Genomic DNA, 21,074 nt, shown 5'->3' with positions numbered 1-21,074 from the left:
GTAGTTTGGAGGAACTGTGAGGGAGAGGAGAAGCTTCCTAACTCCTTCAAATTTTGATCTGTATGCCTTAGTAAGACTTTAAAAGTATTTGTGGGTTTTTCTAAATCTAAAGCCAAGCATGTTCTATGATCTGTCTCATTCTCTGCACAGGGGATATTTAAAGCTCTGATATTGCAGGAGTTTTGTAAAAGCAATAGCAGTTTCTGGTTGTGGCACTTTTGTCGCACTTTAGACTGTTTTGGGCTTGCAAGCAGATATTCTGATCTACTGCCAGTCTTTTAATTGATGGGTTATTTCTGGATTGAAAGGAGAAGATATGTTTGGTGCATTTTTAACAGAACTCAGAGTTTTATGTTTGTTCTTGGTTCTGTCTCATTTATAGGCAGGTCAACAATGAGCTTTTGATGATCTGGTTGAGTTTACTACTAGGAAAGTCCTGAAATCAAAATAATGAAAATATATTTTAGCAATTTCTACCAATTCCATGAATATTTTAAAATGTTAAGGGAATGTTGCATGAATTGCAAGTGTTCTGTTACAGTTCAGCAGAGCCTGTGGTTTAGATGTTTCTGGTACAGTTTATTTTTAGGTATCTGTTAAACATCTGTTATAATTTGGGATTTATAAGCCTTTTCAGAATTGGAACTTTGTAGGACTGCATATGTTGACTACCTGCAGGTGTAACTTTGGAGTGATAACTTTATTATGACAGGACACTGATGTCAGGAAATTAAATGTTTTTCAGATTCTGTCACTCACTTCTTTGTCCCATAACTCTGTAGCAGTAAGCAGTTTCCACACTTTTTTTCATGATCATGTATGTTTAGAGGTTTCTTTTATTCATCATGTATATTTAGAGGTTTCTTGTCTTGTTAGGCAGTCCTTTCTGATTCCTTTCATTGGATCCTGTGTTGTTGTCAGGTCTTCATTTTATTGTGCTTGACATTTAATTTTCTCAACTTCGTGTTAGATTGACATCTCATATTTTGCTGTGAATGGGCTGTTTTTACCTTTGTAGGGACTGCTTCTCTACGTGAACAATGTTTTATGACTGAAAACATAACTAGGGAGCTAGCTCATTTCTCAGATTTGTGTTGTGTCTATGGGAGGTTTTTGTGACCAGTCATTCTATACCATTTTTTCCCCCTATTAAATATGCACAGTGAAACAGAACAAGTTAATGGTAATAAAATGAATGATGAGGGTTCATTTTGCATGTTATGTAGTGCTCTTGAAAACACAGAGCAGGTTATAAAATGTGTGTATGGTGAAAAGTCATGTGCAGGGAGGGTATAGCAATAGAGCTCACAGGAGTTTCTGGTTGCTAAGCTGAGACTCTACAGCTCAAGCATAATTTTGTGCTGGCTTTTCTGGCTTGCCTGCAATTTAGTTTTCATGCCATATGGCTTTTTTGGCCTTGAAGAACCATTGGTTCTTGTCATCTCTTTTTACAGCGGAGGAGAGTGTGGAAATGTTCAGTAAACTGGGGCTATGCCTGTACCTTGGGAATTCATTTGAGACTTTATTTGGATGGCAATATTAAAAATTCCAGCACAGGATAATGCTATATTTCTTGCTGAGCAGCAGTTTGAATGCTAACTTAGCAATTATTTTTTGGCTGTACTGATGGAATGAAAGTAATGCCTGGGAAATGTTTGATTTTCATATTCTTATCTGTTTGGTATTCTGTGAAATCTCAAATGAACAAAGTTGTGCCCTGATTATAAAGTTTTTACACTGCTACAGTTTTACCTGTTTTAGACATGGTACAGTTAAGATTGAAGATCCCTATCTGATAAACAGAGTTTACATATTCCAGGAGCTACTATATTAGTAGAAATAAAGAGATTATATCATAAAATAATTACTGAGATAATGATGCTTAAGATAATAGGATTAACATGCTTTAAGTATGTTGACTTCTAAAGTGGTAATTATAGTATCTGTTAATGCTGACTGTGACACATACATATTTGCCTTGTAATCTTAAATAGACTATAAGTATATATTAAAAATATTAACTCTTGTGAATATAAATTTATTTTTGCATCATTAGTTGAAACAATGTTTGGATAAGAACATCTATATGAAGTAATATGTGGATATGAACACATCTATCCACATCTGTTAAATATAAATTTATGGAGAGTTCAGTGAAGTATTGTTTGAGGCTGTGACTCTTCATTATGAAGGTCCAGTCTGATGTTAATGTATGTTTTACAAAGATAAGAGGAAAGCTAATAGGGCAACAGTGGGAGGAACAAGTAACTATGAGTAACTGGTTGGTTTGTGTATGCTGAATTAGATGCAGGCTTTCCCTTTTAGATCATTGATTGAACTGTCTCATCCACAATGCCCATTTATATTGTGGCATCTGTCATGATCTCTGTTCAAGTTTTGTTGTAATTGAGTTAATGTAATAGGTATAATTGTAAATTTTTCCCTGCTTCGGGCCTTAATTCCATGGCAGAATAAGGCTGCATGTGGTGTGCCTGTGCCTGTAGCAGGTGCCTGCTGCTGTGTTTTAAAAATTGCATTTGATGCCAAGTGTTGCAAATGAATTTCTTGATAGTGGAAGGTGCTCCCATGTTCTATGTGTTTTGCCATTTATTGAGTGTTGTTGCTGAAATAATTTATTAATTCTTTATTATTTAACATCTATTGTTGTCTTCAGAGCTAATTTAAAATTACTTATATAGTTTAAACCAACAAATGACATTTGCTTAATTTTTGTATCTGTAGGAGACTGAACCTAGGACAAAATTTCAGGTTCAATGTCAGGCTTTCTTTTTTCTTGGCCCATTCAGACTGTTGTTTTCTTCATCTTAAATAGTTTTCAAAAGTATCAAACAATGAGTGGTGTTCAGAAGTCTACAGGAAATGCACACATCCTTTTTTTCAGCCTGTAAGCAAAGTCAAAACTGAGGAAAACTTGAAGTGTTCCAGGAAATAGGCCTCCCTGTTTGTTAGCAACCTCGTTCTTAGCATGTACGTTCTCCACCCCCCTACCCCTTCAAGTCATTTTGTTAAGTTTTATTTATGTTTCAGTCTGGTTTCTGTCCTTATTTACCAATATAACCTACAGACAGGAACCCAATTGTCTTGACACCAATTAAAAAAAAAATTATTGACGGCTGTGATAGTGTAAGTCAGGGCTTAGAGGAACATGCCAGGTTTTAATCTGCATAAAAGAGCATCTAAACTAGAGCTTTGACTGTGTTAAATCCATTCACAAATGTCTTTGGTTCAGTCAGGGTTATGCCAACTATTTAATGAAAGCTAGCACCATTTTTCTTCAGATGAATGACATGAAGAAAAATGTGAAAACATTTAAATCTAAGCTTTCTAGCTGAAACTGTTTTCTACATATGCCCTGCATCTGACTTGAGTGAGGGGTGGGAGGAAAGTCTTTCAGTGAAATATGCTGTATCTTTCATTCTCTCAGCTGTTGGAGCTGAGCTTGGACTGCGAATTTTCTGAAATCCTTCTCTTATCACAGATGTTGGTTATCTGCATTACCAGGTTGTTACTGTTGTTTTTAAGGTGTTTGCTGCCATATGTCATCTAACTTGGGGGTGCCTGCTTATTTAATTAATTCATCACTATTATTGTCACAGAAACAGTACTTTTTGAAAGCCAACCTAAACTAACAAGACGTAAGTCTTGATTCTGCTAAATACAAGTTCATAAAACGGGAAGAAAAAATGAGTTTGATCAGCTGTTTTAGACAAGGCACCTTTAGATCTATTATTAATAATAAAATTGAATTAACAGCTCTCTGAAGGGTCATCAAGGATCATGAATAGTTCAGGTTGGAAGGAATATCTGGAGGATATCTAGTTCACTTTCTTGCTCAGAGTGAGGAAGACTGAGAGATGAAGATTGAGGTGCAGTCTGTCAGTACCCCTATTTTGGTACTTGAGTAGCCTCATGATTAAAATAGTTTTGTCTTGTGATGGGAACTTCCTGTGTCACAATGTTTCCTAATGTCCTGTGCATCTGCAAGAAGAGTCTTGCTCCCTTTTCTCTGTATCCTATCATTCAGTAGTTAGAGACAGCAGTAAGGTCTCCCAGAAGTTTTTTTTTCTTAAACCTGAAGTAACCCAACCAGAATCATAGGTTAATAGTGGAATAAGCTATGTACCTTCTTGCAGCTATAGATCCCCTCTAAAGGTTGCTTTCTTTCTTTCTTTTTTTAAACTTGTGTTGAAAGTAATTTTGAAAGGAGTAATTTGGTAGCACTGCATTGGAGGAGCACTTACTGATGCTTTGGGCCATAAAAGCTGTTTCCTGCAATGTATGTGTTGCAACTGTTGATCCCTAAGTTAGCTCGAGGTCACTGACCTCCATGCAGGTAGGACTCAGTTCAAGAGAAGGATTAACCTTGCAGGATATCCAAGCTGGCATGAGTGTTAAGGAAGATGAAGTGTGTCGAGCATGCATCTTGAGGATTGTGGGCTCATGTTTAGGAGTTCTTTCTTCACAGAAAGACCTGAGTGAGTTTGTTTAATTGGGTTTTCCTTTCCCCTAAGGTACTTGAAGTATTTCATGTCTCTGTGGGTCTTTTAAATTTTTTAAATAATGCAGTTTCCTGCTGCAAATAAAGCAGAAAAATCCTGAAGTAATTGTGTGACTGGCATTAACACAGCTTTGTGTTGAGGAAGTGTGATAACATTAGTAGCCAGAGATGATGTATTGGAGCCTTACAAAGAGAAAAAATATTTTTTCCTACTGTTTAGCTGAGTATGGCTGAAGCTTTTACCAGTGTTCAGGTCAAAAAGGAGCTTGGAAATCTGTAGTGGTTTACTAAATACTCTGTTCTTGCACCTCATTAACTATAGTCTTAATAGTGAGGGGGGACTGCAAATGAAGGCAAATGTGCTGAAGTCTTGCTGCTCCTGCCATTGGTAGTGCTGTGAAGGAGGGAAGAAACCAGCTGAAAGATCACAGTCATGATCTCAGAATAGTGACTGGAAGAAGTCCTAGAGAGTGTTGCTGCATTCATCCAAAGGGTGGAACAAATCAGCTGTGGGCAGGGGGCACTCAGGACTTTCCAAGTCACTCTGCTGTTTGTTAGGTGTGAGCAAGCCTGAAAAGCTTTATTTTGGCTGTCAAAAGTAGTTCATAGACTCCTTTATCTAGGTTCTATTAGATCAGCTTTGTAAGACTCTACATGCATGTACCTGAAGTAGACAACAAACATTAAATCAAAATACAGAGTATTAGCCTGCAAATTGGATGAAATAGGGGCATATTACCTTTAAGAACATTAAGCAATGTTTTTACTTTATGTTTATGCTGCTTTCCTAGTCTCTGTGTGGTGAATGTTGGAGGGATGAGGATGTTTGTGAAGTGCTTTTCCCTTATGAAGGAGAGTGAGCTCCAAGCTCAGTGGGTACAGTTTCTATTTCTGTTTTGAATTATACTTCTTTCTATATAAATGCACCATGAGTCACTGCTCTTTGTCTGTACCCTGAAAAATGTTTCTCCATCCACCCACCTGTTTGGACACTGTGGGAGTGAATACTCCAATAAAGATAAATATTTGTATAGGACAGCAGCTTAAAATGCAGAGGGCCAGAAGTATCTTTGAAGAAAGAAGCTCAAAAGAATGTGAACCAAAATTACAGTAGGAGATCTAAAGGCTTCTCTTTTCTTTTAAAAGGAGTTTACAAGGCTAAACGAAGTCCATTGTCACAGTAGGCGATAAAAATGTTCTGTTTGCTGTGAAAATACTGAATAAAAGAGTTCCAGTCATTTTGTTATATGCATGTCATATTCTCAGTGCACTGTCTTGCAAATGAATGCAGCTCCTTTCTACAAAAAAAACTTCACTTAAGATTATTTTTCAAGTTGTACAATGTATGATATACAAGTATTAATATGTGCTTAATGAACAATGTATAATAACCTCATAGACAATTGACACTCTGTTTTACCCTATGAGGTGACAATATTTGTATAAAGACCAAATGATACAGTACTATTGCCTTTTTATTCCTTCTGTAACTTTTGATTTATTTCTTCCTCTTATGATGTATGTTCTGTTTTAATTTCAGAGTAATTGGTTTGGAAGCTCTCATGACTCAATCCAATCAAGGAGAGTGGTTATTTCTCACAACATGGATAAAGCACTGAAAGAAGGTGAGTCTTAGGTGCATTAGAGTCTGAATATCTCTTGTCCTTTTAGCAAACCATAACTGCACTATATTCCTAGACTTTAGAATAAGACCCTGGTTTCTTCCATGATATAAAGTATAATGGCAAGGTCTTAGTCTCCTCAAGAAATCCACTGTAGTAAGTAACGTGATCTTGCTTTTGCTATTCAGCTGATACCTTGTCGTTGTAGTGGCTAGTTTTTTACAGAAAGACATCGAAATACAGTCCTTAATACTTATGCACAAAGCAAAGGGGTAACACTTAAAATATTCTTGACTGGGTTTTCCTGAATTGAGAAATCCTGTAGACTCCTGCATACAGTCTTCCCAATTAGTGCAATTCTTGCCATTAAAACTGAATCTAAAATCAACATTTGTATTTCTGGCTGATAGACTATATCAGCCTTTTGTAAATATTTTATCTAATTTTGAATACTGTTTCCTTTAAGATTTCTTTGCAGCACTTTTCCCTGTATTTTTCATAAATGGAGAGTATCTTTGAAAACTATCATTGTTTTAAATGGCCTGGTTGTCTTATGACAACGTGTTATGCTTTTAAAGTTATTTTTATGAATAGCTATTAGTAGGGTATGTAGCAAAATTATAAAATTAGAACACTACCTACCTATGTCATCCAGTTGGATGCATGAGGCCATCCCTACTCAGAAAGGCTGAAAGAAAGTTACTAATACCTAAATGATTCATTTTTCAGAGTTAAGTACCTTATGTTGTGACAGCTCATGCCTTTCTGCTATTTTTTTTTTTTCAGACTAGCTTTTATCCTTCATCCTCACGCTGAATTTTGGAGAGCAAACTTGTCAGATTTTGTTTTATTTCTTCCAGGCCTAAGTGATGAAGCCAACTTCTTTGTTTTGCAGTTTGACAAAGATGAGACTATGCTTTTTGCTCTACCGTACAAAGTGTTTTTGGTTTTAAAGGTGACTGAGTCATCTTCAGTTTGAGATACTGAATGCAATGATTTTGAAATACTGAATGCAATCCCAAAAGCAGTAGTTTATTTTTTATTAGCACAAAATGATCAGTCTCTATGTGCACTAGAGGCACTAGTGCCTCTTGAGGTTTTGGGATGTGGGGTTTTTTTTTTCCTTAACAGATTTTACTTCTCTTTACATTACCTTGGAGATGCATGGATGATGTCATCTGATTTCACAAATGCTGTTGCTGTGTATGAAGAGACAGCCCTTTGGTTAATTATGATTTCTTCAGCTGTGTTTCATCATTATGTAATTAAGTTGGCCTGGGGTTTACTGTTAGTTGCTAACTACCTTGCCCCCCTCCAGAACTGCCTGATGTCTGTTAGTCATGCCATGCTTTTGCTGGTGTTAGAGCCAGGCTGTGTGGTCTTTTCTCTCTGAGTTTAGTGTGGTTCACCTGAGGTTCTGTGTCACTTCAAGCTACCACTTACTTTACTGCGTTTTTCCTGATGTTCCCATCATAGTTTGTTAATGTAGTTGGAAAGATCCTTGGTCATATCCTTGGTTTAACTGAAGGAGTCATCCATGTTTCTGTTTCAACCATCAGTCTTATTTCGATAACTATTATATGTTTAGATAGTTTTTCTGTGATGGTCACTGGCTGATAATAGTTGCCTGGGTCTTGTATAGCTTCTTGTCTTGCTGTAGCCCATGTAATAAAATTGTTTGGAATCATCCTTTTACAGTGTGCCTCACTCTGAACACCACCAAGAAGGAACTCTGTACATGTTAGTTTACAGCTCTACCCTAAATGTCTTTGTTATTTTCCATTAAGAGCAGAGTAGTGTAACAGGTTTGCGCTTCAGGGTGCTGCTTCATTATTAATTAAGGGGTACTTGCCTTAGCAGTAGATACAAGGGGGGGGGAAAGCTGTGATTTAGCCCTGCCACAGTTTGTTGTAGTTTATGAAATCTAAGTGTTCAAAATCAGAACATGTGTAAGGTTACAAAGAGATTTTCCACGTTGAATATGGCAGAAAGAAAAGGCCTTCAGTTGTCAACCTTGAGTCTCCTTTTCAGCTTGAGTAGCAGTTGAGTAACTAACATTGAAATATGGTTTTTTCAGTACTTTTCATGCTTTCTCTTGAGTGATTTATTTGATTTTTGTTTGACCTTCATTTACCATACAAGAAGAGAAGATAAGCCACTTCTACAGATATCCTTTAGTGCTACCTGTTGCTTGTCTGGATTCCATGCACATGGTGTGGTAAGATGCCTCCTGAGAGAGGCTGTGCCCAGTCACACTCGTGCTGCTTTGCACAGTGTGTATTGCCTGGGTTGAGGCTGCAGCTGCCAGGAGATTGATCTGCTGGGGGGTCACTGGCCTCCCAGCAACTGAATTTCATTTTCCTTTTTTATTGCTCCAAATCCTGTGGTCTTTTTGTTGTTTTTCACAGTCAGTCTTTGTCTCTACAGTTTTAGTAGTGCCAAGAAGAATGGTCTTCATATCACTTAGCTGCTTCACTGGGTCATTTTTGAGTAAGTAAAACTGTACAGGCCATAGCTCAAATCCCGGCAGAGCTCTACTGGTGAAATTGTTCTGCTGTGAAAATTCACCTGTTTCTTAGAGCTTAAAATATTTCCTGCCAGAGAGCCATCTCTTCTTTAGGAGTGGGTTATCTTCCTTCAACCCTACCTTGAGGTGATCTTTTTGGAAATATTTTGGGTATTTAGATTCTTTCTATGAATTAGATCTGTGTTGATCCCTTAGGATCTAACTCTGTTAGAGACGTAATGTTGTACTTGCCTTTACAGAAAGATGGGGAAAAAGTCTGTCTCATTTCCCAACTTAAAATGTGGATATTGATATTTAGAAAAATAATTGGTAGTAACTCCTGCTGCTCTCTTTTTATTAAATTTATTAATTTTTTTTTTTTAATTATTTTTTCAAAAAGCAGCTTTCAAACCAAATTTTTTTTGGTCCACAATATCAGCAAACCAATTTGAATGTATGTTTTCTCTGCTATTGGCATTCAAACACTTGAAGCTAAGAACTCTTGGCAAAGGGTGCATGTGGAAGATTATTTGGACATAAATTTTTCTGATTTTTTTATTTTACTACTATGATTTTTTTTCTGCATAAAAAAACAATAAAGACACAAATGCCAGGAAAATTTTAATAAAAATGAACCAAAGACTGGGGAATTGGGAGACTGTCAGGGATTCCTTTTGCGCAGGGCTGTTCCATCCATGCACTATGATAGATAGCATCAAGCCTTCTAAACCTGGCAGTTTCATAGAATTTGAATATGGAAGTAAACCAAGAAATGCTAGTGGTTTTCCAAACACAAACTTCAGAAGAGCACTGAAATCTTTAAACACTATTGCTAGATCACGGTCACTGAAATGTTGGCATTTAGACCTCATTTTGTCAGCCTTTTACACCATGGTCTAAGTTAAGATTCAGATTTGAGAATCTTTGAGTAAAGATTTGACCATGAGAAACCTCAGTAAAGCTAATATGAAGCATAAAACCTCATCCTCTAGTATAGCTAAAACATAATGAAATTTAAAATACAAAAAGTGAAAAATGGCCTTCGTCTCTTTCAATTTAAATGTTAATGTCTTGGAAACTGAATATACAGAGTATTTATTAGTAATTGAAACCCCACCTTTAATGTAGGGGTTTTAAATTTTCTTTCAGGTTTTTGTTGTCATTGTTTTTTGTTGTGGTTGTGGCTTCTCCAGGGTTTTCAGGAAAGGACAGTTACTTGTTGAAACTTGGAAGTCTGTGTCTGCATTTGCATTGAATGTTTATGCTTTGTTTTTTAATATTGCTTTGAGAAAGAAAGTAGGCATTTAATCCTTGTTATTCAGATTTTTGTTATTTTTAATAAAGTTGGATAATGAATCTTGTAAAAACTGTCTAGAGTGAAGCTTTGCAAATTGCAGATTTGAAGCCAGTCTGACCTGCAGACCCTGGTGGTGCCACTGAGCCTCTCAGTGAATGAATGTGGAAAAAGGGATAGCAGTTACTGTAGCACATATGTAGGAATGAAGGAAGGGTCTAGAAGGGTGCCCTTACTAAACCTCCACATGAGCTTCTGGCTCTCTACTCCAAATACTCTTCTAGTTTACAGTATTTGAAAAGAGTAGTTGAACAGGCTCAATTTCAATTTCACATGCGAGTGGCATTTAATCACATTGTAATCATTTGGGACTTGGACCTTCTGAATTAATTTAGAAAACCCAGTAGAAGTTTCTACTGCATTTGATTTGATCAGAAGAAATTTGTTTTATGTTTGTAGTGGGTGAGTTACAGGTAGCAAGTTTGTCCTGAATGTGTTCTGCTTCTTTTTTTATTCCTTCCTTGTCTTCTGACTGTTGTTTTCAATGTTTTAGAGAACATGTAGTATCAAAATAATGAGAATAGATGCATGAGCAGATTTCCTTTCTGAAGGGAGCAAGCTGCTCTCTATAAATTTGCTACATTTGTTTTCTCAATTTCTTTAGAGTGCTGAAAAGGCACCAGCTGCATCAGTGGGTATGAAACGAAAGCAGCAGCTGCACCCCATGGCCAGGATGACACAAGGCAGTGTATTACCCAGCCTTAAACTGGTTGCTGTTTGTGTCTGTGGCTGGTGTCCTTTTTAAATTTTATATGATTAAAAGCTGTCTCACTGCTCACTTGGACATACATGCTGGGCTCTAAAGAACCCTGAATTTTATAGAGAACAGCACTGTTCTCTATAACAGTTGTGATGCAGGAAGGGCAACAAGATTCAGAAGTGACAAGGAAACTACGGAAGACATGTAAAGTAAGAGTTGTAAAACACACGTGCAGGAAAATAGGGTTTAAAGCAGTGTAATCCTTTTAAGGTGTTGAAAGTATGTAACTGGAAGAGTTAAACACAGATGAAATATTTCATAATTGTATGGTTGATTTTTGGTCATTACTAAAGATCTTTTGTCTCTAGCTAGATACTGCCAATAGATTTTGTGGTTCTTTTGCATTGAATGTGACAGAATTAATGAGTGGCTAAAAGGAATCGAAAAGAATGTATTTTGTAGTGTGCTGGAAACTGGGCTCATTTTGGTGTGGAGTTGCTTAAAAATTAATAAATTCTTTTATAATAATAATTCTATAAGATAATGTAAATTATGTTATATAAATTACGTTATAATCTATTAAAAATTGATAAATTAGCAGTCATTAGGAATAGATTTTCTCTGAAAGACAATATGTCCTTAAGGGATCAGGATGCAAGTTCTGCTCTTGTGCTCTTACTTTGTAGAGCTCTGTTGAATAGACTTCTGTAGGAGCCACCACTCCATACCATGGCTTGTCCTCTTGGGCAAAAGATGCTGAAGAAATAGCTACTTTGCACCCTTGCAAAGAATAGAGAGGGTGTCTGTAAGAATATCTGGGAAGTCACTACCTGTCAGTGATGCTGATTAAAAAATATCACAATGCACTTGAGAAATTATTGGTCTCTTATGGATTAGATGAAAAGGAAGAATCTGTGCTGTGGTCAGCTTTCCACAGCGTTTCAGACCTTGCAACAGAAGAGAGTAACTAAGCTGTAACAAAAAAGGTGGCTGCAGAAGGAAGTGGGGACAGCTGTGGAAAAATAGATTCTTAAAATGTGTTTTGTTGGAAGACTTGAGATAAGTAATAAAGCTTCAGATTTTAAAATGCTATTCCTCCTGTTCTGTGGTATCTTGACAGATTATTCCTCTGCTTGCTTATCAGAAGACCACTATTTTTATAACTGTTTTCATCACTCTGTAGTATTTGTGGGTAAGAGTTTTCAGTGAAATATTTTAGAAGAGTATTTTGGAAGTTCCTATCCTGCTATATGGCTCTGCATACTTTCTCTCCTGGATTAGGAAAAAAAAAATCAAACCTGTTATGTATTTGTTTACAGAACTGTGGAATTTTTTTCTGAGTTATTAATTAAAAAGTCTTGAAATGACTTAGCAAAAGGCTTTTAACTATTTATTTCAGCATACTCATTGAAATGATTCAGTTTCTTTATAAACTTGAGGAAGCTAGTTTGCGAAGCATTTGACTAGAAACTTTAATCAGTTTTAGCAGTTACTCTGGAAATGTTTTTATCAAGGTTATGTTGGTTGAGGTTTGCTAGTTTTGCCTGAAAAGGCAGGTGAAAATATTTCAATTTGTGTCTAATTAATATGCTGTTAGTTCACTGTTGCCAGTGCCAGGGAGATTTTCATAGCTTACATAATTTACCAAACAAACAACTTCTATCAAAGTGGAAGGTAAGAAATTATGGAGTCTTATGATTACTTTGCACCGTAGGCTTACACTGATAAATAAGATGGACTTCTGATATGAAAGTTTGAAACCAGCTTGTTTAATAAATAAGTTGCTCAAATTACCATGACTTTATTATCCCTCCTTTTTGTTATCTGGTATCTTGACTCTTACAACCCCAGCTTTTCCCCTATCTTGTTGCAACTGCTGAATAGTTCATGTGTTCTCCCTGAACACCTCCTGCTCTCTTTTAGACCTCCAGGGACATTTTCTGGAGTGAAACATCAGTAAAACTGGTGACACACAAATGCCAAAAAGCAAAGTCAGAATGGTAGAAAACAGTGTTGCCAGGGCATTTGCGATTACAGTAATGTTGGTTTTTGCCTGTCGGTATGGTTTGGAATGGTTCGCCGTTTTTGAAGTTCATGTGGTCTCACTAATCCACTTGTTCTCTCTTAGCCCTTCTGATCCTATAATGTACTTTCTGTGGTGGTGTTCTGTGTTGTATATATCTTTGCAAATGCAAAAATATTACCACCTTCCCTTTTTAGCCGTGACTTTGGAATGGAGACTATTCAGTTCCTATGTAGAGAAAGCTGGCTTCAGTCTGCAACACTTTAGACAGAGTCAGATTATATGATAGCTCATATAACCAAAGTCATTGCTGAGAGACAGGTATTAGTCTGAGGTTTGTGTGTAGCTGGTAACCTGATTGTCTGAGCAAATCCACTTAAAGGTTTTGCTTTGCAAAGTGACCTGCAGTAACCTGTTAGGTGCAGATTGCTGTAGCCTTGCCAACCTGACTTTCTTTGGTAAGAAGTAGATGTGAAGCCTATTACCCATCCAGTTTTTGAGAAGGGTGGAGGGTTACATTTTTCCTATCTTGGTGTGCCTTGTCCTTTTGCAGTTTTTGCTATTTATTGTTTTGTTTCTCCTTTCAGTGTTTGACTACAGCTATAGAGATTACATCCTGTCGTGGTATGGGCAACTCAGCAGAGATGAGGGGCAGCTGTACCAGCTGCTCTCTGAAGACTTTTGGGAGATTGCCAAGCAGCTGCGACAGAGGCTGAGTCACATTGATGTAGTGAAAGTTGTCTGCAATGATGTAGTGAAAGCTTTACTCTCACACTTCTGTGACCTTAAAGGAGCCAATGCCAGGTAAAAACAAAACTGCAGTTCATTGGAATTTTCTGCTTCTCTCTTACAGATGTGCTAAATCAAAGTGATGAAGACTGTGTATAATGCTTTTGTAGGAAACTGATAACATAGTTCACACTTATTACTAGTTTTAGAGATCAAGCAGGCTTCAGGATGTAAGGAAACATTTGGACTCCTTTTTCGAAGAGTTTGGATTCACTACTCTTTTCAGTTTAATCCATGAATCCTTTGTTCACAGTAGGAGGTGGCCTGCGTGAGCAGTTCCTGCAAAGTACTGTGAACGTGCAATGGAAAGAAGGGATAGTGTCAGTGCACTCAACAGACAAGAAGACAGTTATTTCACCTTTCCCAGAATAGCACCAGGAGAAATTACATTCAGTTTTCCATTTCTTCTAACCCTGGGAGGTAAAGCCTTGTGATTTCTGTAGGTGGCCTGTCCTGCAGTAACAAGATTTTTCTAGTGGAAAAATTGTTGGCTGTATTTTCTTTCTCTGCTTAAGTTGTCTTGCTAATTTCACAAATTTCCTCTTTGGCAAGGATCGTTTTGTCCACTTCAAAAAGCCCTGAACACTAGAGTTCCACCCAAATTGTAATTGCAGATAGGAAATCATAGCCTATACAGCTCCCACATTTGAATACACAATTTATCTAATTGTGCATGGAATTTGGTCTTGTATCTGCACTTACCTGCATTTTGGTTATTCTAATTGGAATATGCTTTGATCATTCAGATTTAGACTGTACACTTTATTCTGTGAAGTTGTTTTACCTGCAGTTAGATGCATGTATTTTTGACATCCCATCAGACAAAAAAGAACACTTGTGTTCAGTCAGTGATCAGTCTATTACCATTGACACTTCCTTCTCTTCTGTATTAGAATATATGGTTAATGTATTTGTGGTAGATCCTAGCTAATTCATAGGAAAAGAAAAGACACTAAAGGGAGGTTACGTTCAAGAAAATAAGAAATTAAGGTGTATGTACTTCGCAGAAGATCTTGCAGTGAGTTCTAGGTACTACTTTCTTTTAGCTCTGCAATGAGGTAGAAATCTCTTAGATAAAACTCCTAAGGGTGCTCTTTGATTTTTAAGTATCATGCTTGCACTTATCCTTGATCAGAAGAAAGTGTTTGCTTTTGGGAAGAATTCGGTTTGAACAGCTAAAGAATGAGGAAGTTTAATTTTTTTGTTGTTTGTTTTTTGTTTTTTTTTTTTAATCTGAATGTTTTTCTGTTTGAAGCTGGAGATGTAGGACCTAGAATTGCAGAATTATTAAGTATTATTAATGCTGACTGTTGGTGAGGTTTCTTAGCTGCTGACACTTCATCTGGTCTTTGTTGGATTGTTATTTCCACTATGTAGAACTAAATTAATTTCTCCTGGTTGTTTTCTGGTTAACTTTTTCGCTTGGAAGTAATAAATGCACCTTAACTCTGGATAGCAGAGGCAGTGTTAATATGGGAATGAAAAAAGTCCTATCAAGAATTAGTGCAATAGCAGGTTGGAAAAAAACCAAACAAACCAACCCAACAGCTCTAACGGAACAATTTATAGAGGCTGGAACTGGACTCAGTGACTGTTTTTTGCAGACTGCAAGGCTATGAATTCACAAGGAGAAAGTTCTGGTTTTAACGTGCTTGACAGATCAGCAAAATGATGCTGCATGATGCATGTAAAGCTCTAGAATATCCTCATGCTGCTCATCCAAACTTGTTCAAAAAGTCCGGGGAGCTGTATGGAAATTGCACAGAGCTTACCATTTCTTAGCAGATGGAGAGACAGCTTAAATGCTGTGTACAGGCTATTGCGAAGTCAGCAGAAAGGTGACATTGTGCACATACACTACAGATGGAATTTGTGCTGCTGAGTGATGTAAGCATGCATGTAATAAACCTGAAAGCACAGCAAATAGTCTGATAGTGTTTTCTATTCAAGAGAATTTGTAGTTTTAACAAGAATTTGAGTTTTGTACAAATTGCTTTCTGCTATGGCATTTACTGTGCTAGAGCATGCTGACATTTTAAGCTATAGACTGAGAACTAAGAAATATGCTTCTTCTAGCTTGGAAGCCTTTAATTATTCTCTATATTGTTGTCCTGGTTTTCAACTGAGATAGAGTTTATTTTCTTCCTAGTAGCTGATATGGTGCTGTATTATAGATTTAGGTTGAGAATAATGTTGACAACTGGTGTTCTAGTTGTTCTTAAGCAGTGTTATGCTATGTCAAGGACTTTAGCTTCTCATACTGCCTGCCAGTGAGGAAGCTGAGGGAGTGGGCAACACAAGAAGCTGGGCAGTGACATAGCTAGGACAGCAGACCCCAGCTGGCCAAAGGGGTATTCCATACCATATGGTGTCATGTTCAATATATAAATTAGGTGAAAAGTTGTCTGAAAGATGCTGCTCGGGAGCTGGCTGGGCATCAGCAAGCAGGTGTTGAGCATTTGTGTTGTGTATCACTTGTTTTATATATTCTAATTCTATTATTATCATCATTATTATTAATTTTCCTGCGTTTTCTGTTCTATTAAACTCTCTTTGTCTCAAGTCATAGAATGGCTTGGATTGGAAGAGACCTTAAAGGCCATCTAGTTCCAAACCCCTGCTGTGGGAAGGGACACCTTTCATTAGACCAGATTGCTCAATGCCCCACCCAACCCGGCCTTGAACAGTTCCAGAGATGGGGCATCCATGACTTGTCCGGGAAGCCTGTTCCAGTGCCTCATCACCATCACTGGGAAGAATTTCTTCCTAATCTCTAATCTAAACCTTCTCAGTTTGAAGCCATTACCCCTTGTCCTGTCACTACAGGCTCTTGTAAATGGTTTCTCTTCATCTTTCTTTTTGGCTCCCTTCAGGTGCCTGAAGGCTGCAATTAGGTCACCCCAAAGTCAGGAATTTTACAGGGTTTTTTTATTCTCTTCCTCAGAGAAGGAGGAGGGTGAGGGAGTGATTGAAAATCTGTATGGTGTTCAACTGTCTACTGGGTTGAATCACTGTTGAAGTACCACAGTTCAGACACGAAAAATTCATCTTCCTAAGGTAGGGAATGCAGGTCGTCTTGATCTGCTTTGCTTTCTGTTAATGTTTTAAAGACAGTAATAAATGTAAATTTGCATTCACATTTCCTTCTGTATCTCATAATGAATCCAGTTAGTTTTGGATGATAAATATACTGGAATAGAGTCTGTAATTAGTGGGAGGTATCTTTCCTGTTGTGATACCTCTTGGAGTGCTCCATTGTTTCTGCCACTGAGTTTATACTACAGCATGATAGCAGAGGGTATTTTGTCTATTGTGTGGCAGCTTATGAAGCTTTAAATACCTCTAATACTGTCTCTGGAGGGAGTGCTACCTGAGCCAATTTGTCTTGGTTTTCCTATATAACAGATAATCCACTACCACAGCAGAAAGGAGTCATCCATGCCCAGGAGGACAGATGTCTTGTTTTTTCAGAGTGAAGTTCATGTGTTTTGGGACTAGGTGCATGTTGGACACACAAATTCTCTTACTTTTCTGCTTTCACTGATGAACTTCAATCTGTGAGTAACCAGGATGTCTGAGGGGATGAAAGTAGGCTGAGGCCCTTCACAATGAGGAAGGGTGCTACAGTCCTTTCTTTTGCTCCTGCTTTCCCTCTGGCTAATGTTAACCATCTCAAAAATCCACTCAGTAATAAACAGCTCAAGGTAAATAGCCAGCAGAGGCCAGAAATGAAGAAAAGTGCTGGGAGACCTTGTCTCCCTTCAAAGCATGGGTCAAGGCCAGGTTGGATGGGACTCTGAGCAACCTGGTCTAGTGGAAGGTGTCCCTGCCATGGCATAGGGTTGGAACTAGATGATCTTTAAGCCTCTTCCAACCCAAACCATTCTTTGGTAACAGGAGAGGCCACTTTCATGGTGGCTGGTTGGGGACAGGGCACTGGGAGAAAGGAACCTTGTAGTGTTTGGTCTGTTTCCCGTTTCTTTATTCTATCCCCTGGCTTTCTTTAACAGCAGCTGTCTTTCCTGTGCATGCCACACACATCTACGGAGTGAAATAAGGGAAGAGACACTTCTAGCCATGGGCAGAACTGTCTGGAGTGACATAGAGCAATGCAAGCTTTAGGCAAGACAGCTCCCAAATTTTTCATCTTACATGTGTCACTGGGGTGTACTTGGAGGTTCAGTTGGGATTTCGAAGGAAACTGTCACTTTCCAGTGTGAAAATTTGTTGCATTTTAAATAATTTAAATAGGAAATAATTTAATTTCTAGTATTAGCTTGGTGTATAGAAATGGAATATGATAGTTTCCTGTGTCCAGCATTAGCTAATTTATGAATTTGAGATATGGAGAAAAAGTCAGACCTGGATTTATTTTTAGCAGCCACTGCTCTTTTCCCATATGTGCAGGATCAGGAGTGCATTTATAACAGGATTAGCCAAGTGCATCCTGCAAGAGTAATGAGGTTAGTGTTTGGCCATTTGTGTTTCACCTTTTATTCCTTCATTCCTTCATATCTTGTTAAAAAGTCTTTGCTTGGTTACTTTAACTAGAATATAAGCAAGCTGAATACTGGCAATACCATTTTATGTAATCAAGGACAGACTGTGAGCTGAGTAAGGTGGTGTATAACAATGGAAATGGTCATATTGGTATGTGGGTGCAGTGTTGTCTGTGGTGGCAATGTGCTTTTAAGGGACTGAAATGATCTGATCCCAGGAATTTAGCCTCCCTCTGGTAGCATGATATGTTTGTTGAAAGCTAGAAACAGCTATTCTTCTGGATTAAATGCTCAGTCAGTACCAAAAGGACTTAAGCAAGATGCAGACAAATAAGAAGTACCTTTCTGTGAAGCTGTCCACATAAAAGGAAGAGGGAAATCCCTTGCCCTTTCTTTGAATAACTGCTCTAAATATTTACAGAACTATTAACATTTGAGAAATAAAACCCTATTTTTTGCTGGGTGCAGCATAGGCAAAATAAGATTGCCTGCATTAGGTAAGTAGGTATCATGGTTTAACCTCAGCCAGCAACAGTCCCACACAAACCACTCACTCACTGCCCCACCAGCATGCTCAGGGAGATCTCTAAAAGTAAGTGCAGGAACTTGTGGGTTAAAAGAGAAAACTTGTGGGTTGACATAAAGACAGTTGAATGGGTAAAGCAAAAGGTGCACATAGAGCAAAACAAGTAATTCATTCACCACTTTCCATGGGCAGGCAAGTGTACAGCCACCTCCAGGAGAGCAGGGCCCTATAACATGCAATAGTGACTTGGGAAGACGAACACCATCACTCCAAACATCCCCGCCTTCCTCCTCTTCTCCCAGCTTTACGTACTGAGCATGATACCCCATGGCCTGGAATATCCCTTTGGTCAGCTGAAGTCACCTCTCCCGGCTGTCTCTTTCCGACTCCTTGTGCACCCCCAGCAGTGGGGTGATTCAAGAAGCAGAAAAGGGCCTTGATGCTGTCCAAGTGTTGCTCAGCAATAACAAAACCATATCTATATTATCAATCTGTGTTCAGCACAAATCAAAAATATTGTCCAATACCAGCCATTGGGAAGAAAATAACTCCAGAAAAAATCAGCAGAGTAGGCATGTAGGATTGGAAGGTAGTTAATCCTTGTGTCTTGAACTCCCTGACAAGCAGTGATTTTTGGAACAAACCCCAGCAAGAAGAGGTCAAATGACACTGATTTTGTTTTTATTAGTAGTAGTATTTTAATTTTTTTCCCTATATCTTTTGGTTTTGAGTGTTCTCTGTCTTTAACCTACAGCTGGGGCACCTTTGACTCCAGAGACAGAGGAAGAATTGGTTTCTGCAAACATGAATATTTGGTATCGCAGGCTGCTTCTGACCAGTTGTCAACTACACAGCATCTGTTGGTATATCCTGAAGTGTTTTTATGTGTTTTTGTGCCCAGACTTGCAGCATAAGTTATGACTTAGCAAAATGAATGCTTGGGGTCTGCAGGCTGCTACCAGTGATGATTCAGAATCTATAGTTAAGAGCTCAATGCTCTTGGAAAATGTTGTGGGGAAACAGTATGGTGAGCTGTTTGGGGATTAAAGTTTGTATCATACATGTTTTCATAATGTTCCTTTTATTTTCTGTGTATTACAGACAGGATAAGGAGAGGAAATAACTCTTCATTTTCTTGGCCCAGCTGAATACCTTGGCATTAATAGGGTATATAACCTCAATTTTTTTGTGATTACAGTGTGCATTGTGATAAGATAGTAAAAAAAGAAGGCAATGTCACCACAAACTAATCAAGAGCAGACTGATAAAAAGGGAGTTTTAACACTTGAGATTTAACTTGGTTAATTCTATAGATCCGAGTTTTCTGGATAGCAACTAAACACCTCCCACAGGTCTTGTTTTTCTTGTATAATTCCATTTGTCAGAAACCAGAAATACTAAGAACTGGTTACCACAGTCAGCCTCTGGAAAGGGGATATCAAGGGGATTAGTATGAAGTTGTAGAGATTTGTTGCAATGGGAACTGCTGTGTATGAAAGTGCTGAGAGCAAATTAGTCATGAAAAACCAAGACCTGAGCATGTTATTAAATTCAACCCATAGCTAGCAGCAGGTCTAAAGCTCACCATTTGTTTTCATGCTTCAATGTGGGAAGTTGGGTTTCCTGTTAATGATTGAGTATAACCTTGACACCATAATAAGCATTAAGGCATCCTACTGCTGATGTGGTCATACCACAGTTTGTAAGCCATTCATATCTTCTTTGCCTCTGGTACTAATATGAGATGTCAAATGCTTATTCCTGAAAGAGGTAACTGTGGCATGTCTAAAGTGACAGGCTTTTTATGTACCGTAAACGTTAGTTGAAATTATGTGTAAAACTTGCTCATTTATCTTGATAAAATAGCAGCTGTGGAAATTTTGGGTTTAGCTTTGTTTACTGTTTCTATTTTTTGTTGTGCTTTTTGAGGTCTATGTGGTTTTTTTTTCCTGTTTTTTTTTTTTTTTTTTTTAAGTAGATACTTTTTTCCTGTATATTTGTTATACTGGCTTGTAAAGGTTTAAATTTTTGTTTCTTTTATGTCTTAGAAAACTCATATAAATCAAACAGTTTTTACTTTGCTGCATTGTCAAGAAGCTTACAGCTCTGAGGGTGATATAGGTGAAGAGATGCAGCCTGCTTGTGGCTTTGGTAGTTCTCAGAGTCGGTTTAATGAAAATCCATGGTGAATGTTGAATATACTGATGACACTTATACAGAGTTGCACGTGCACTTCAGCTCACTATTGTACTGATTGAGACTTAAATAGAGCTCTGCAAGGCTGTCTCTTGAAAGACTAAATAAAGAAATATCAAGGCTGAAGGAAACACTTTGTTATCCATCTATCCCTTAAGTAATTTCCTGTAGAGGAATTGTTAATTTTTTACAGACCCTTGATTTTGTTGTTTGGTGGGGTTTTTTTGGTTGTTTGGTTTGTTTTTTTTTTTTTTTTTTTTTTTTTGGGCTGTTTTTTTTTTTTTAGGGGGGAGGGTGTGTGTGTGTATGTAAACTTGCTTCCTGCCTTAACTTCAAAGCA

General features: G+C 37.7%; 1 protein-coding gene across 1 annotated transcript in view; it reads left to right on the top strand.

Moving 5' to 3' along the window:
- Positions 1–21,074, top strand: part of SNX25 (sorting nexin 25) — an 80,758-nt gene that overhangs the window by 5,218 nt on the left and 54,466 nt on the right. The window contains exons 2-3 of the mRNA XM_053940048.1: positions 6,060–6,144; positions 13,312–13,528. Of these exons, the coding sequence (XP_053796023.1) occupies positions 6,060–6,144; positions 13,312–13,528 (302 nt within the window). The remainder of the gene's footprint in view (positions 1–6,059; positions 6,145–13,311; positions 13,529–21,074) is intronic.

This window comes from Vidua chalybeata, chromosome 4, assembly GCF_026979565.1.
Source record: "Vidua chalybeata isolate OUT-0048 chromosome 4, bVidCha1 merged haplotype, whole genome shotgun sequence".
Taxonomy (NCBI): domain Eukaryota; kingdom Metazoa; phylum Chordata; class Aves; order Passeriformes; family Viduidae; genus Vidua; species Vidua chalybeata.
This window is presented reverse-complemented; position numbering and strand designations above follow the sequence as displayed.